The sequence below is a fragment of the Panthera onca genome, chromosome D1 (assembly GCF_046562875.1).
Source record: "Panthera onca isolate mPanOnc1 chromosome D1, mPanOnc1 haplotype 2, whole genome shotgun sequence".
In the NCBI taxonomy this organism is placed as follows: domain Eukaryota; kingdom Metazoa; phylum Chordata; class Mammalia; order Carnivora; family Felidae; genus Panthera; species Panthera onca.
The window spans coordinates 2,300,629-2,318,315 of NC_138348.1; the positions used below are offsets into that span (position 1 = coordinate 2,300,629).

The window sequence follows — 17,687 nt, forward strand, 5'->3', positions numbered from 1 at the left end:
CCACTCCTCCTGCCAGCCCGCCAGCCCACCGGGGCTCCCACCGTCCAGTCTGGGGCGGGGGGGAGAAGTGGGGGTGGGGAGGTGGCCAGAGCACAGCCCGCCCCCTCCCTCTGGCAGGCCGGGCCGTGGTGACCTCACTGGCCCACCCATCTGACAAATGACACACTTGTGTCCCCACTTCCTGGGCCCGTGCCCACCTTGAGAGCTTCCTTCTTGGTGACCTTGGCTGTTGGGGACACACATTCCTTGTCGGACCCATTGTATAGCCTGTATTCTACCTGCAAAAGAGATTCAAGTTGGGGGGAGGAGGGGCATCAGCGTGCATTCTGGGGATGCAGAGGGCTGGGGGGTGGCCAGGTGCGTTCTGGGGCTGCAGAGGGCTGGGGGTGGCCAGGTGCATTCTGGGGCTGCAGAGGGCTGGGGGGCACCCAGGTGAGCTCTGGGGCTGCAGAGGGCTGGGGGGTGGCCAGGTGCATTCTGGGGCTGCAGAGGGCTGGGGGGTGGCCAGGTGCATTCTAGGGCTGCAGAGGGCTGGGGGGTGGCCAGGTGCATTCTGGGGCTGCAGAGGGCTGGGGGTGGCCAGGTGCATTCTGGGCTGCAGAGGGCTGGGGGGCACCCAGGTGAGCTCTGGGGCTGCAGAGGGCTGGGGGGTGGCCAGGTGCATTCTGGGGCTGCAGAGGGCTGGGGGTGGCCAGGTGCATTCTGGGCTGCAGAGGGCTGGGGGGCACCCAGGTGAGCTCTGGGGCTGCAGAGGGCTGGGGGGTGGCCAGGTGCATTCTGGGGCTGCAGAGGGCTGGGGGCGGCCAGGTGCATTCTGGGGCTGCAGAGGGCTGGGGGGCACCCAGGTGAGCTCTGGGGCTGCAGAGGGCTGGGGGGTGGCCAGGTGGGCTGGAGGCCAAGAGAACCAGAGAGGTCAGAGAAAGGTACTGTCCTCACACCCGTTCGACACCCTCTGCTCAGTTTATCAGCAGTCTTGGGGGCCGAGGGTACAGAGACGGAGAAGTCAGGGAGGCTGAGGACAGCAGGTGGACAGGATCTCAGAGGTGCCGGGAAGCGTCCACCCTAGCCACTACCGTGTGTCCAGCCTCTGGGGGGGGCACACGTGCAGGGGGGACTCTCACTCCTGGTGCCCTGGGAGCTGCTGAGTGGTGGGCAATGCCCAGGCCCTGTCCTGAGCCCAGACCAGAGCCGAGGACGAGGCACAGCCTGCCAGGCCCGCTGGACACGCTGCACGGGCTGAGAGCAGTAATCCAGGATCTGGGGCTGGAAGGGGCTGCGGTCCTTTAACAGATAGAGAAACTGAGGCCCTGGGGGTGGAGAAAAGGCCAGGACTAAAGGCTAGAGGCAGAGGGCGGAGCAAACTGTGGCCCGAATCCCGCCCCCCGCCCCCTTTCTGTTCAGCCTGTGAGCTCAGAACGGTTTCAACTTTTTAAGTGGCCAAAAAAACGTCCAGAGAATAATATTTTGTGAGACGTGAAAATCCTATGGTTCGTGGCCGCTTCTCCCCCGAGAAGCTTCAGAAGCTTCAGGCCCTGGGGGTGGAAAGGAGGGGCAGGCCACCACAAGCGACAGAGCTGCTGCGAGAGCCGTGGGTCATCATCATTGTCCACATCCCGCAGAAGAGACTGTGGCACAGAGAGGCTCCGAGCCTGCCCAGGGTCACACAGCTCGTGAGGGCCGAGCTGGGGCTGAATCACAGGAAGGACGGGGTGCCTGCGGCCTCTGCTCTAGAGCCAGTCTCGGAGCTGAAGCTCGCGTGACGGCGTGCGTGCCAGACTTGGTGGGTGACAAGCCTCTGGGGGCCGGGACTGAGCTACAGAGACGCTCCCGGTTGTCCTCCTGGGGAGCCAGGCCTCTCACGCGGCCCCCTTAGCACATGCTGGGGGTTGGCCAGGTGGGCTGGAGGCCCACCCCCCTTAGCCCCCTTAGCACATGCTGTTCCCCCAGCCTGGAATGCTGTTCCCTGTCGCTGGGTCCTCAGGCCCCACTGAGCCACTCCCGAGAAGGAAGACAGCTCTGACCGCCCTGCTGCCTTCAGACCCTGACATACCTGCCCCTGGCCGGCCCCACACCTTTTACAATTACTGCCACGCAGGCAGTCCTGTCTGTCGTCTAGAACTCCTGCCAGGGAAGTTCCGTCCCAGCACACGCCCCGCCCCGGCAGCTGGGGGTTTGGTGAGCATCCTGGATGAATGAATGAATGAGTGAATGAATGAACGATCCTGCCACCCAGCTCTCCTCCAGATGTGACTCAAAGGAGTGGGGTTTGCTTTAAGCAACAGAGGAAGAGACACAGGCTCTGGGGCCTGGGGACCGGGGGAGGGGTGGGGTGGGATGGGGGGGGGGGCGGTGGGCCGGATGGAGCAGAACAGAAGTACTTGCAGTCACGTATCTGACCAGAGTCTGAGGTCTGGCATATATAAAGAGCGCTTACAACCCAACAACAAAGACAACACAACTCGAAGGCGGGCAGAGAAACCCGAACAGACATTTCTCCAAGGAGACATCCGGTCGGTCAAGAAGCCCCGGACGGATCATCAGTCATTAGCAACACGCAAGTCAGAGCCGCCGGGAGCACCACAAAACGATGAAGGAGAACCCGGAAAGTACAAACGTGCTGAGAACGTGAGCAAGGGGAGCCCTCCCTCGTCGCTGGTGGGGTCGTGAAACGGTGCAGGGGCTGTGGAAACCAGTTTGGCATTCCCCAAAAAGCTGAGCACAGAGTGCTTTAGAATTCCCCGTGACCCCAGAACGACCGTCTGGCCCAGCAACAAAACAGGTAAGGCTCTGAAGGGTTTCCGTCTGGGGGGACGGAGGGGTTTCGGAACGACCCAGCACTGAGCACCCACTAAACACCACTGAGTTGTGCACCTAACACAGCGGGTTTGGGGATGTTTGACTTGGCCCCACGAGGAAGATGACAAGATCTGTATTAGCTTGTATCTTTTCCCAAGCTGTGTCCTCACGGCAGCCCCAGGTTGCCCTACGGCATCTGGGGTCCCCCCGCCAGGGGCCGACACGTTACGGGTGGCCTTGTCTCGTCTGGCGCTGTCCCCCCCCCCCCGCCAGGTCGGACGCACCAGGAGAGCAGGACGCTGTTCTCTCCGTGAGCCCGACGCAGCACCCCGGCAGCGCGTGCCCCTCAGGAGACGCTCAGACACGGTTACGGAACGGACCGGATCTGAAATTTGAACCAAGTCAAGGGTTGCTGCCAGTGCTTGTGTTTTATTGGCTTGTAGAAAGACACAGCTGTGTTTCCAGCGTTGTTATGCCATAAACTTGTGTCTTGAGAAAATGAATAGCCCAAGTGGTCCACCCATGCCAGGGAACAGCATTGAGCCTTAAAAAGGAAGGGCGATCTGACACCCGTTACGGCATGGGTGGACCTCGGGGACGTGATGCTGATTGACACAGGCCGGTCACAGAAGGTCAGATCCTGTGGGATTTCACTCGTACGGGGACCTCACGGACTCACATTCATAAAGACAGAAAGCAGACTGGGCGTCGGGGCTGGGGGAGGGGGTGGGGGGGGTAGCGTTTTAACGGGACGGAGTTTCGTTTCGGAAGACGGAAAGTTCTGGTCGCGGATGGGGGACGGCGGCACAACAGAGTTGAAGCTGCTTAATGCCATACGGAGCTGCGTGCTTAGAAACGGGTAGGGCGGTAAATCTGGGTTATGCGTGTTATACTGTAATTAAAAATGAAAAAATTAAATTAAATACAAATAAGCAAATAACTACGCTCTGACTCCTCCTCCCCAGCTGGCGGCCCTGGCGGCCAGGGAAGGGACATGCGGTCTCCAGCAGGTGGGGGGCACCCACCAAAGGTTTGGTTTCTTCTTCGCCCGAGGCAGACACAGGGACAGACCACGAGAGCCACAGCAAGCCCTCCTTTGCTGGATGAGGCCACGAGGCCCCAGGGGAGCAAGGCAGTCACTCGAGATCACACGGGGTCGCAGGTGGTCGGGCAGGGGGCCAACCGCGTGTCTGTCTGCACTGCTCCCCAGCCCCATGGCAAGAAGCCAGAGCCACCAACCCCCGTCAACGTCTGGGGACCCTGGCCTGAGACCCTCTGGGGGACAGAAGGGTACGCCTAACACCCTCCACGCACCGCCCGGGGCCTCGGCGCCCGCCCTGGACCAGAGGTTCTGCCTGGAAGGGCACAGCCGTGCCTGGGCCAGGAGAGGCTGGCCTGGGAGGCCCACGGGGCGTGTGGGCGCGTGTGCTTCCAGAACTCGCCCTGCGGAGGGTGTACCTGGTGGAGGGAGCGCAGAGGCAAAGGCAGAGGGAGGGGAGGCTCGGCGGTTTGCCTACAACAGAAAGACTCCACGGACTCCCCTTAGAATTTCCTGTCCCCGAAGGCCACCGAGCAGCCCAAGCCTTGGTCCGGCCCCGGGCCTCCCCGGCCCGTGTTTTGCCACAAAGGCGGCTTCGATGACACAGCCCACGGCACTGTTTGTGACTCCCCCCCAGCCTTCCTTCCCAGACGTGCAGGCCGGGGTTCGGAGCCGCTCCTCCGGGCCCGCGTGGGCTGGGGACGGCGGGCTGTCCCCTTCCTCCCACGGCCAGGCTCTTACCGGTGGCCCCTTGGTGGCAGAGCCCGGGGTCGGGGGCCCTTCGTCCCTCGGCAGCGGCTGGCCACTGGGCTCCAACTCCTTCCCTGCAAGAGAGCAGCTGGAGTGAGGACCTGGGCACAGGGAGGAGCCCGGGCACCCTGGGCGCGGAACGTCCTTCGAGGACCGTAAGGCCAGGCCCCCGCTTTCAGGGGAGGAACGCGGTGTCCAGGTTTGGAGGCCCATGGTGGGTTCAGGGCGCCTGGACCGCGCCTGGCCTGCCCTCTCTCCCTAACCTTCTGGGAGCTGGACTCTGGGAGGGAGGTGGCCGGGCACTGTCCCTGCACCCCGACCCGGCAGGTGCCCGTTTTCCTGTCCGGCTTGGTTGAGGGCGAGGGAGAGAAAAGGGAAGCATCCGGACTCAGTCCCGGGGAAACAGCCGCCCTTGCCTAGCTCCTTCTGTCCTGAACGGGGCTTCCGAGGCTGCGGTTATGGGCAGGAGGAAGAGGGGCTGGTCTCGGGAGGCCCGCCGGCCACGCGCCCCGGCTCACAGCCGGGTCCCTGTGCCGAGGCGCAGAGGTGGTAGCCGCTGGGGGGAGAACCATCCCGGTGGGGCGGGGACACAGGTGTCCCCAGACCCAGCCCTGGCAGGGGCTCCACAGACCCACCTCCCGGAGCCCCTGGGGGGCCGGGGGGCCGGGGACCGAGAGCCGTGCCCTGCAGAAGAGCCAGTATGGCCACCTGGGGAAATGATTCTGTCCTGGGGGGCCCGGCTTCACCTAGGGCAGCAAAGGCCCTAGGACCGAGGCCACTCAAGGTGCCCTGGCCTTCCCGCCCCGGCAGGGATGCTGCCTCGCTGCCTCTGCTTCTGCAAAGCCCCCTGCGCCCTGACCCGAGGCCCGGGCTGGGCGGTGAGCACGGGGCTTTCCCCACCTCCGAGGTGCCCTCTCCTCCAGGACCCCTCGATTCAAGGGCTGTCCTGGGGGGCTCACCCGGCCTCTGTCGCCCCCCAGTGTGGGTGACGCCTGCTGGGGAATCCTCCTAGCTCAAGGGAGCTCCTCTTGGAACGGGCTCCTCTCCTCCGTCCACACCCACCTCCCCACCCCTCCCCCAGGACCTGCCCTCCCCTCCGGAGAAAAGGTCTTCACCTACCGGGTCCCTCACTGCATGGGGCGGCCACTCTGGGGACCAAAGACCTCTGAGACCGGCCACCAACTGGGATGTGTCCTTCCCACCCCCTCCACCGCCCGCTCCCGAGAGGGCATGGCAGCAGAGAACAGATGTCAGCTTTATTTCCCTAGGTGTCCTGTGCCCTGGCCTGTGAGACCTGACACGGCATGTTCCTATCTGCTCGTGAGACTGGGTGGGATGTCCCCAGAAGCCCCTCATGTCCTGACAGCCTATTGGTCTGAGGCTCTCCCGGTGACAGGTGGGGGCAGGATGGACACTGCGGCCGGGAACAGCTGGGGCGTCCCTCTCCTCCCTCCCGAAGCTGGCAGCGGCCGAGGGGCGGGCAGGCCGAGGAGGCGATGTCTCCCAGGACGGGGAGGGAGGCAGGCCCTCTGGGGCAGCAGTCACAGACACGCAGACAGCGCTCAGCTTGGGCTCTGCTGGGCGGACCCGGGAGGAACGAGGAGCTGGGGTGGCAGGGACCTGGGGCCGGGCAAGCACCAGCAGGTACGGGTGACCCTGTCCCCTGCGTGCTCAGTGCTTCACCCACCGGCGGCCTGAGGGCACCCAGTCTGGACTGTTCCCTCCCAGAGCCCGGGACTCCTTTGTAACTGGGAGCTCACATCCCCATTTCACAGAGGAGGAAACTGAGCCCCAGAGAGGCCCTGAGGCTGGCCCAGGGTCACCCAGCCAGAACTGGGGCTGGGGTTCAGGGGGCCTGTCTCAGGAGGGCAGGTTTGGGGCCGCCACACCACACGGCCTCTCCACGGACGAGCTGCCCCATAACCCCGGCGAGGGAGCCCCCTGCTGACCTCCCATGACGCCACGGTGGATGGGGCTTAATCCCCCTCGCTGACCAGGACAAAACCCGGGAAGCCGCGGGCACTGACCTGGGCCGAGGGGGTAGAGCTCGTTCTCTCCACTGAAGACCAGATTCCGGGTGAGCTTCCGGGGGTCGGTTTTCTGGGGGGTGGAGGAAGGTGGACACAGGGAGAAGCGGCGCCTGAGGAAGGCCTCCTCCTTCATGGCCTGGGCGCTGGGAGGCTTCTGGAAGGAAGGACGGGAGAGAGGCGGTCACACCTCACGCTGAGACCGGGGGAGCCCAGGGGCCGGCGGGCATCCTCCCACCCGCCCCGTCTTAGGGGCACGGAGACACTTCCCGGAGTCGGGAGTGGCGGGCGTCACCCCGTCTTACACTCAGGCCCTCACTTGGGGCGTCCCAGGAGTGGACGAGGAGGGCCTGGCGGGGGGACCCACCGGCAAGCAGGGGGTGGTCGCCCGGGGGAGACCACGCCCCCGTGGGAAAGACCACGCCCCCGCCTAAGCAGCGCACAGCTTGCCCTGGGGACACCGCACCCCCAGGCCAGCACTCCCTTGGCTCTGCAGGACCCTGGCTGCAGCCAAGTGGACCTGAGATGTGCCAGGGACCCAGGCCAGGCCACCAGACCCGCCCTCCCCGGTGAAGGAGCCATTCCAGGGGAGACGGCCGCTGACCCACCCAGGGGAGGCGGCAGAGAGACAAGGGCTGTGCGGTCCACAACCCAGAGCACCGGGGGCAGCTGGCCCCGCCTGCACATCCTGCCTCCTGCACCCCCTGCCCCTGGCTCTCCTCCCTCTGCCTCGGCTCCTCCTGGGGGTCTCTGTTGCGGGCGCCCCAACAACGTCACACCGAGAGAGAACGCAGGTGGGCTGAGAGCCAGATGCACCCCAGTTCACACCCTGCCCTGGCTCTCCCGAATGAGCTTCCTCCCTGCCCCAGGCACAGCCCAGCCCATCACTCACGAGCAGGCCTGGGCCTCCTCCCAGATTCTTCTGCCCTGGGCAGGCCTGGGGCAAGCGGTCGACAGAAGTCCCCAACGTCAGCCCATTTTATAGATGAGGAAATCAAGGCTCCGAGAGCTGGAGGCCTTGCCCTGTGGTCATGGCCCGGTGGGTGGTGGCACAGCAGGGACCCTGACTCCTAATCCCGTGCTCCGTGAAGGCCCACTGACCCATCTCTCCTCCAGGTCTGGGGCTGCAGCCACCTCCCTGGGTGGGCCCGTGGCTTCCCGCCAAACCCAAGACAAAGGCCCCATTTCCTCCCAAGGCCCTGGGCTTTCAGGGCGGGGGCTCAGACACAGAGCCTTTCCTGCTATGACTGGGCGGGGCTCCGGAGTGGGCGGGGCCCAGGGCATCTGGTGGTGGCCCCGGACCTCCTCCCGTGGCAGCCCCAGAACCTTCTCTGTGCCCCCCCACCCCGAGGGTCAGAGTGAGGGGCTCCCAGCCCTTCCCTTCCTAACCACTGTCTTGTCACCTGGCTAAGCTGGTTACCTTTGCTGTTTGGGATTTGGGCCCAAGGCCACACAGCTAATAACTGGCGAGGCCTGTGTTTGAGCCAATTGGGACCGATTCAGAACCCAGCTCCTGGCCGACGCTCCCGCTACCTCAGCTGGGCTTCTAGCAAACCCGCTGCTGGGCCAGAAGGACGGGCATCTGGGGGGCCCAGCCCTGCCGATCAGTGTCAGTGGACACTTCTAGCCTGCCAGGAAGCCAGCACCAGAGACGAGGCCCAGCTGACTGACTGACTCATCCGGCTGAGATTTTCCAAGCACCCAGGTTGGTGGCCAAGACGAGTCAGACATGAACTTGACCTGCAGGGGCCCCCAGGGAGGATGATGAGGGGTGATGGCCCAGGTAGGCCTCCCTCACCTGGGGTCTCACCTGTCTTAGTGGTTAAGCCTTACAGACTTGGTGCGGGTGGAGGGACTCTGGCCCACACTGCCTGAGCCTGGCTTACAGCTCAGCCTCAGCTCCCAGCTGGCCCATCTGCCCTGGCTCCACCCAAAGCAGAGTAGAGAGGGCGTGAGGATCCTGGCTGCCTTCTCAGACCCTATAGGTGCCTTCTCCCAGCACTGCTAATGGCCAGTGGGACTCTAGTCTGTGAGCTGCACCATCCACCCATGTACACCATCCTCCTTCCCTCCCCCTTCCCTCCATCCACCTGTCCATCCACCCATCCATCCATCCATCCCTCCAATCATTTATCCATCCATCCATCCATCCATCCATCCATCCATCCCCCCACCCATCCACCCGTCCATCGAACCATCCATCCGTCCATCCATCCATCCATCCATCCATCCACCCATCCATCCGTCCATCCATCCACCCACCCGTCCATCCGTCCATCCATCCATCCACCCACCTGTCCATCCGTCCATCCATCCACCCATCCATCCGTCCATCCATCCACCCACCCACCCATCCATCCGTCCATCCATCCACCCACCCACCTGTCCATCCGTCCATCCATCCACCCACCCATCTGTCCATCCACCCACCCATCCATCCATCCCTCCAATCATTTATCCATCCATCCACTCACCCACCCATCCATCTGTCTGTCCATCTATCCGCCCACCCACCCATTCATCCATCCAATCATTTATCCACCCACTCACCCATCTATCCATCCATCCACCCACCCACCCACCTGTCCATCCGTCCATCCATCCATCCTTCCATCCACCCACCTACCCATTCATCCATCCAATCATTTAACCACCCACCCATCCCTCCATCCACCTACCCACCCACCTGTCCATCCGTCTATCCATCCACCCACCCACCTGTCCATCCGTCCATCCATCCACCCACCCATCTGTCCATCCACCCACCCATCCATCCATCCCTCCAATCATTTATCCATCCATCCATCCATCTGTCCATCCATCCATCTACATGTCCGTCTGTCTATCTATCCATCCATCCACTCATCCATCCGTCCATCCATCCATCCATCCACCCATTCATCCATCCAATCATGTATCCAGCCAACCAGCCAGCTGCCCATTTGCCTATCTATCCATCTATCCACCCAACCTCTCATCGCTCCCTCCCTCCCTCCTCCATGGATCTTTCCAGCCAGTCAGCTGAGTAGTCCTCCTTTTCTCCCCACTTCCTTCCTATTGGCCCAACACATCAGAGGTGACCTTCAAACAACTGAACCGCTCTATGGACACCCTCCAATCCGAATGCAATGCAGGTGTGCACCAGTGAATGTCCCCTCTGTGTCCTGACACCCCAGAAAAGTGCTGGGGCCCCTACAAGCCGCCTCTGACCTGCCCAGACGGGGAGGGGTCTCTGAATTCGTACCTCCCTTGGTCGTCCCACCCTTGGCTGCTGTTGACTCTGGGCGCTTGATCTCTGCTGTGGGCAAGGCAGGGGTGAGGCGTTGGGGAGGGGGTGCTGTTGCGTCCACTGCAAAAGTTAATCCGGGTCACATCTCCCCAGTGGCTCCCGGCCCAGAGAACACAGGCCAGCCTCAGTCCCCTGGCCCCCGTCTTCCAGCCCCTCCACAGCCCCACCCTTCCTCCCACTCACTCTCCCAGCCACACGGGCCCCTTTCTGTCCCTGGAGAATGCAGAGCCCGTTCCCCGAGGGCCTCTGCTCTGGACCGTCCCCCCTGGAATGCCGTCACCCACACCCCCGCCTGGCGGGGTCCTTCCCACACTAAGCTGCAACGTCGCCTTCCAGAAGGCCGGCCCCCTCGCACCTCACACAGCAGATTCTCCACATAGCGCTCCGAGCTCCAGAGCTTCTCCCTGGGGTTCCTTTCTTCTCCACTAGCTCTCTTTTCCCATAGGACACAGGTCCTAGGAGAGGAGTGGTGTCTGTCCGTCCTGTTCACTGTCTATCCAGTGCATGCCAGGAGCAGGGACTCACGGCCTGCCCCAGAGGCCCCTGGGGCGAATGAAGGCCGCGCAGCCAACGTCCCAGGGCCTCGTTCCTCCTTCTCTGCAGGGCAGGGCAGGGCAGGGTCCTCAGAGAGGTGGCCAGGGTGGGTTTGGGGCAGATCTCCATCATGGCCCTGGAGAGGGTCCTGTCCCCACCTGCCCACCACGCCAGGGGTGGCTCCAGCACCAGAGGACCGCGGCCCCGCCCTCCGGGTGCCGGCAGGGGCTGCGGAGGGGGTGGGTCTGGCACGGGGAGGCCTCCTGAGGATGAAACGGAAGGCTTGCGGGTCCTGGGAGTGCAGCCCCCATGCAGCCCGGGGGAGGAAGGGGGTGCTGAGGAACGGGGGACGTGACGACACAGACCCCCCCCCCCCCAGCTGAGCCAGCCCCAACCTGGGGCCGCACTCACGGTGGGCAGCCGTCCCCTCTGTCCCTCACTGCCTGCCTGGTTGCTCCCCAGGCCCGGGGTCCAGCTGCTCAAGGGCGCAGGGGCACTCCCTCTGGTCTCCCATCTGGGGCCTGAGAGCCCCCCCACATCAGTGGGCGACGGGTCCCACGCGGGGCTGGCCCCGAGCACGCAGGTACAGGTCAGGCTGTGCCCCTGGCTGGGCCAGCCCGGCGTCCCTGAGTTGACATCCTCGTTTGGGCACCTGCCAGGTGACATGCTCTCTGAGGCTGGGCCAAGGCCAACAGCAAGGCCTGGGGAGTGGGCACGGAGCCCACCCCCGCCCCCACCGCGGCACACTCCCAGCCCCCACTGGAACCTACCTTCTGGGCAGTTTCCTGCCCCCAAGCACTGTCCCCTCCACCAGCACCCAGACGCCCACCTTCGAGCCAGAACAATGGGATCCTTATAAAGAAAGGTCACTGGTGCCTTATCAGGGCTCCGCAGGCAGGACGCACAGCCCGGTTATCTGGGCCAAAACCCGCCAAGCCTCAGCTCTCCGTGGGAAGGCCTGAGACAGAGAAGGAATCCAGCAGGATCCAGCAGAATGGACGCACCTCCCACTCCACCCGCAGGCGCACAAGTGGGTGTACGGTTCTGACCACATTCCCCCGGTCCCCCCACAGATGCCTGGGGACCACACACGGAGCTGGGGAGAGGGGTCCAGCCCCACCGCTGACGGCTGTGTGCCCCAGCTCGCCACGTTTCTCTCCAAGTCCTTATTTGTAAATGGAGGTTTCTTCTGAGCAGAGGGGGCAGAGCCCCAGACCCGCGGGGGCCCAGGTGAGCTCTCAGACCAGGGGCCAGAGTGACGGGTCCGGCCCAGCCGTGCTGGGGGCAAGAGCAGAGGTTCCCAGGCGGGGGGGACAGGGCTCAGGTCACCAGCGGCTCTTTGTCACCGATGGGAGCAGAGAAGCAGGGCCTCGTGGCCTGGCTCCCACCACCACCGCCGCCAACGTGGCTGGGCTCATACCTTTGCCTGAATGCAGGGGACCGTAAAAGGCTGCGGGGAAAACGCTCCAAAGTCACAGACAGGCTCAGGGATGAAGCGACATAAGCCCCCCCCCCATTTGGCTCTCTGACCTCACAGCCAATGGACAGGGAAGGACAGCAGCCATCAGTTAGAAGACAGCAGCCATCAGTTAGAAGACAGCAGCCATCAGTTGGAAGACAGCAGCCACCCTGTCAACAACACCCCCTTACGTTCCAGAAACCTGCTAAGGTCCCAAGGCTAGTGGCCGTGAGGAGCCTGCTGAGGGGAAAAACCACCCAGGTCTCCAGAGCCACGCCAGGGAGGCCACCCTACGCTCCAGCCCAGCAGCTGCTCTGGTCCCTCCTGAGGGCAGACACCAGCACGAGTTTCCAGAAGCGTGCCGGGCTGGACTGACCACTTGGCTCAACCTGGGCAGGGTGAGAAGGCCCCAGGGGAGTGGCAGCCTCTTCAGGACATCCCGGCATGCACTTTGGTGTGTGGGGGCTGGTCCTTCAAGGTCTCCCGGTGCCCACCTGGACTGGTGTTCGGGCCCCAAGGGGCTTTGGAACTGGGGTGTTTCCAGTCTACCTGCTGTGCTGATGACCCTCAAGGCGCCCCTGGGCCCTTTCATACGTGGTACCCCATCAGATGCAATGCAATGGCACCCAAGAGGCAGGGAGAGAAGATCTCAATGTCCTGTTTAAAGGATGCAGAAACCAAGGTCCCCGGAGGGAAAATGACCAGTGTTAAGGCCCCGTGGCATAAGCCAGGCCCTCTCTGGTGGCACAGCTTCAAGCCCCGAGTCCCTTCTGTGCTTTGGAGGGCTGAAGCCAGGGCCAGAAAGGAGGGGAGGGGGCCAGGCTCCGCTGGGGGGGTGGTCAGCAGAAGCGGGGCCTCCCCCAGAGAGACATTTCCCAGCCGTGGCTGTGGAGTGTGGAGGAACGCGGGGCGGGGGCAGGAAGTGGCCTGCCAGCCTGGGTGTTTCTCAGGCTGACTCAGCTGGGTCATGTGGCTGTGGGTTAGGGCCGGGTTCTGGCATCCGCCCACCTGGCCTCCTGACCGACACCGGGCCAACTGCATGCTGAGTGCCGGGGTCAGCTGGCCTGGGCACCGCCCACACGCACTGCCCGGTGCACACCAGTCCCACCCGGTTCTGGGAGCCCCAGGCCCCGGGCTGGGCTCCCTGTGGTGCCCTGAAGGCCTGACCCCACCATGTCCCCCCCAGATCCTGCGGCTGTCCCGACTGAAGGGGGCTGATTTTCAGAGGCAGACTGTAACCCCCTCTGGGGCGGGGGTGCAGTGGGGAGGGCCACCGCAGGAGGGGGCATCGAGCCCAGCTAGGAGACCTGGGCCCGCGGCGGTCAGGGACCCCGCCCCACCCTCCCACACCTGGAGCAGGGAGGTGGGTTGGGGTCCCAGCGCGACCTCACGCCCCCTTCTGGAAGAGGAAGCCCGTGTGGGGGGCCTGGCCTCCGTCTACAAGTCCTGGACGTACCTGGGCGGGGGGTGGGGGGGACCTGCCCCGGGTGCTGAAGCCCTCTCTCTGGGCGCCCCCACCGCCCGGCTCTCCCCCCGGGGAGGAGGCCCCACGGGCCGCTGTCTGCCCCGGTAGGGGGACTGACGGCCCCGCAGTTAGGTGGCCGCCGCAGCGGGGGGCACACGGCCAAAGCCGGGGCGCTTCTGCCTGGAGCCGGCTGCTCGTCTTCCCTTATTATGGGGCTGGAGCCTCGCGTGTGGGCAGACAACTCCCGCAAGAAAGCTGAAGAAAGTGGGTCACGGGCTGCAGTGAGCCACAGCTCACGTGCGCCTCACTCCCCCCGAGGCTGGGGCCCCAGGGGCTGCAGCAGGCTGGGGCGGGGGTACAGGGCGGGGAGGCGGGTCACTGCGGACCCCAGGGGCTCGGGCCAGCCTCCCCTCTCCTCCAGACCCCTCCAGCCTCAGTGTCCCCCATTGCCCGCCCCACATCCCCCCACGGGACTCTCCACAGCTACTCCTGCTCAGGAGACTCTGGGGTCGGCAGGTGTCGGCCCTTCCCGAGGGGAAGGGGGACCCTGCGGAGGGGGGAAGCCGAGGGCTGGGGCCGCACCCTGCTGGGGACCCTGGGAGGGGGAGAGTGTGCAGGCAGGGATGCCCCCAGGTGGATCCCCCTCTGCGGAGGGGAACCGGGGGTCCCTCAACAGCGGCCACCACCTTGGACTCCACCGGCAGGCTGAGCCCTCAGGAGGGAGGAGGGTGGTTCCGGGGCCCCCTCCCCGGTCGGGCCGCCCGGTTCGCTGGGCGTCTCAGGAAGGGGAGGCCCACAAGGAGGCCCAGCTAGTTCTGCACGGACGGACCGTTCCCCTCTCCAAAGAAGGGTGTTCTCACACACGCAGCCCCTTCACCGGTTCTGTCGTGGGTGGTCTTAGACGCCAGCCTGCCTGGCCCCAGGCTGCTCGGCGCTGGGTGGGAGGCGCCGTGGCATGCTCGGGGGACACGCGCCCCGGATCTTGAAGGACCCCCCGTGCCCAGCCCCTGGTCCTGTGCTCCTGGGCATGTGGGGTCTGTGCGAAGGTCACGTCCAGTTTTCACACAATGTAAATCCCACCTGGGCAGTGCCCGAGGCTGTTCTGGGGCATGACCGGAGCATCATGACTGCACCACGTCCACCAGCCCAGCTGGCCTTGGGGCCCCCCCACCCGCCATCAGAAAGGGGGGCGGCCTGGACCCCTGGGGATGGGCAGCACCCTACACACACCTGCTGCACAGAGTCAAGTCAGCGACGGCGGGGGGGGGGCGCTGCTGGGGCTCCTGGCTCCCCGTCCTCTGGGCTTGCACACCAGCCTGCACACACACACACACACACACACACACACACACGAGAACCCTAACCCACACACTCGGACATGGTGCTGTTCCTGCCACAATCGTCGACAGGAGCCCACAAAGAGAACACGAGTGGAACAGGACGGAAGGCAGCCCCCGTCGGGGCACACGGGCCACTCCACTGCTCTGTGCCGTGGTTTCGCGGTCTGTGACAGGCCGATGACGGTACGGACGTGGAGGGCTGCTGTGCAGGCTAACAGACGAGGCTCAGGAAAGGTTTAGAAGGGCTGCGTGTGCTGTTTGCCAGGAAACGCAAACTACCACTGTTTGTGCCGCTAAGCCCTAAAGAAATAAGCCTGGTGGCTCAGGAGCGCGGGGACGCCGCGGGGACGCCACGGGTCCCGAGACGGCGAGCGCCAGGGCCAGCAGAAACCAGCACAGTCTCCCTCCCCAGGTGGAATGAGGCTGGGGGGGGGGGGGGGCCTCCGGAAGGCGCGGGAGAGACCGCGAACAGTGCCCACGAAACGCAAAGGTCGGACGTGCACGCGGGGACCCTCGGCGGGTTCGCACGGCGGCCCGGGGGGATCGGGCTGCTGGACGCCACGCAGTAATTATGCTCCATCCTGTCCCAGAACCAGCCTCGGGCACGGTCCAGGCGGAATCTACCTTGAACAACGCGGGATTTCCACAGGCCCCTTCCCCGCTCCCCACTCTCCGGCTGCGGGCATCTCCTTCCCACGTGCACCACTCATTTAGTGCCCGTGGTCCGGCCACACGAGGGCTGACATGGCGGCGTGAGCGGAAGTCAGGGGCAAAATGATGGAGCCTCTGCCACAACTGACCGTCTCAAACAGGTGACACGGAAGACACGTGTCCGACGGCCTCCTATTCGGTGGACAATTCCGCTGCCCCCTCCTTCATGCCCCACCGGACCCGGACTCCACAAAACCACTCCCAGGCCACGCGGGTCCCGGGTCAGGGTGAAGCTTCCTTCCTAACGGACCCCTCCAGACTCTCCCCTGCAGGGGACAAGGCTCCAGATCTGGGCGGGAGCACCTCCCTGCCCCGGACGGCAGCGGAACCCCGGGCCCGCGCGGTCCCCTCTGCCCCTCAGTGCACGCGGGGTCAACGGAGCCGCCTGGGAGCGCCGCTCAGGGATCTGAGCCATGCCGGGCTGCAGCTCCCCCGCTCGCAGGAGCCGCCAAGGACCCGAGACAGGTGGGACCACCACCCAGAGCCGCGGCTGCTCCTGCCAAAGGCCAAACGTGTCTCCCGGCCCGAGTGCAGGGGTGCAGAAACCCCCTGCCTCCCTCCCGCCCACCTGGAAATGGGCGGTCGCCGGCTTCCCCCAGGAGAACCTGCCCTGGGACAGGACGTGCACCCCCACACTCCCCCCTCCCCATCCTACACGGGCTCAGCCCCCCCCCCGGCTCCCGGGTCCCCCGCAGACTGGAGCTTCCAGAAGGGCTCGAGCTCATGCCTGCAGAGCACTGAGGTGGGAGCAGGTTTCATCGGGTTTTGCGGCATGGAGGGGCCCAAGGGAGGCCTGGCTTCCCCGGCGTGGACAGTGAACCCTTGTATAAACTGGAAACTCCCTGCTCAGAGGCGGGTGCCGGTTCTCACACAGCAGAAGCTCCACAAACGTGTGCACGCCACCCCTGCGCTCTGTCCTCACTGGCACCGGATGCTGAATGAGTCAGCAGGTGGGCGGCAGGCACGATCCCCCCCACTTCTGCCTCCCACTCTGTCCAGGGGCCGGGAGGATCCAAGTCTGGAAAGCAAAGCCAAAAAAAACAAAAAAAAAAAAACCCAAGCATTCAAACGCTCCCTTCGCACGCCTTCTCTCCATTTCACAGATGCAGTAACTGAGGCCCGAGAACCAGCTGACTCGGCCAGGGCCACGCGGCCGGTTCGTGGAGGCCCTCCCCGCTCCCACCTCGCCCAGAGCAGGTGGTGCTGGGCCCCCCACATCGCCCACTTCTGCTGGGACTGTTCCGGGAGCCGGGACCGGAACTCCAGAGAGGGAACGTTTGCCGGGCTGCGTCTTTGCGATATCCCCAGGCTTCCCGGCCCTGGGTGAGAGCCCAGGACCCCGCTGGGTGGACAGGCCGTCCTCCCCACCGCCACTCCCAGGCCTGCGCTCAGCGGGCCCACCTCTGCCGACTCCCACTGTGCGATGTGCCATCCTCCCCCTCGCGCAGCCTGGCCCCGCGGGTTTTCATCCATCGGGTGAGCAGCCGACGGGGTCTCGCAGGGGTCCGGGCCCCCCCTCCCTTCAGCCTCCAACGTGAAGCCTCATTCCCCCGCGGATCGGCTGGGCAGGCCGCCGCTGGGGTACGAGCCGCAGCCCTGCCGTCTGGGCCGCTCTGCTAACCAACCGTGGGGAGCTCCTGGTGACCCCGAGCCAGGCACCCCCGGTCCCCGCCTCCACCAGCCCCGCCCTGCTGGCTTACGGGGAAACTGGTTCTGGCAGAAGTCACGTGTCTGGTGGAGAAAGTGGCCCTGCCAGTCAGGTGGGACCACGGTGGCACAGAGCCAAGCACCCTCTGCCCGTCCCGCCACGGTGGGGACGGTCCAGGAAGGTGACGTGACGGCTCGAGGATGCGGTGCCCAAAAGGCCCCCAGGACCTGCCTCCAGCCCGGAGCCAACCCCACGTGGGGGCACCCAGCCTCCTGGGGAGAGAGCGTCAGGAGACACTGGCCTGACCCATGAAACACGGGGGGCCATGCCTCGGGTCCCCGAAGAGGCCAAAAGGGAAACGGAGACGTGTTCCACACAGCGACGTGGGCACCCACGTTCACGACGGCCCGGGCACCTGCCGGCGGGTGGACGGGTGAGCCTCGGCCCATCCACGCCAGGGACTGTTCTCCGTCCGCGAAAGGAGTAAAGTATTGTAACCCCGTCCACAGGCCCTGGAGGGCTGTGTCAGGAACTCCGGCAGAGGCACTCGTGTGGGGTGGGGCACGGTTTCTGTTTTAAAAAGTTGAATTTCCACTGGGGCGTGTGGGTGGCTCCGTGGGTGGAGCGTC

The 17,687-nt window shown here is 64.8% G+C and overlaps 1 protein-coding gene across 3 annotated transcripts in view; it reads right to left on the minus strand.

Moving 5' to 3' along the window:
* OSBPL5 (oxysterol binding protein like 5) overlaps positions 1–17,687 on the minus strand; it is a 53,582-nt gene that overhangs the window by 18,509 nt on the left and 17,386 nt on the right. Inside the window, exons 1-4 of one of the 3 annotated variants that reach the window (XM_081790200.1) lie at positions 16,812–16,928; positions 6,613–6,769; positions 4,577–4,659; positions 198–278 (exon numbers count right to left, since the gene is read on the minus strand). In XM_081790200.1, the coding sequence (XP_081646326.1) occupies positions 198–278; positions 4,577–4,659; positions 6,613–6,769; positions 16,812–16,883 (393 nt within the window). In that variant the 5' untranslated portion in view covers positions 16,884–16,928. Of the gene's footprint in view, positions 1–197; positions 279–4,576; positions 4,660–6,612; positions 6,770–7,504; positions 7,619–16,811; positions 16,929–17,687 lie in introns of those variants that run through there. The other 2 variants (XM_081790202.1, XM_081790201.1) reach the window with 2 other exon arrangements.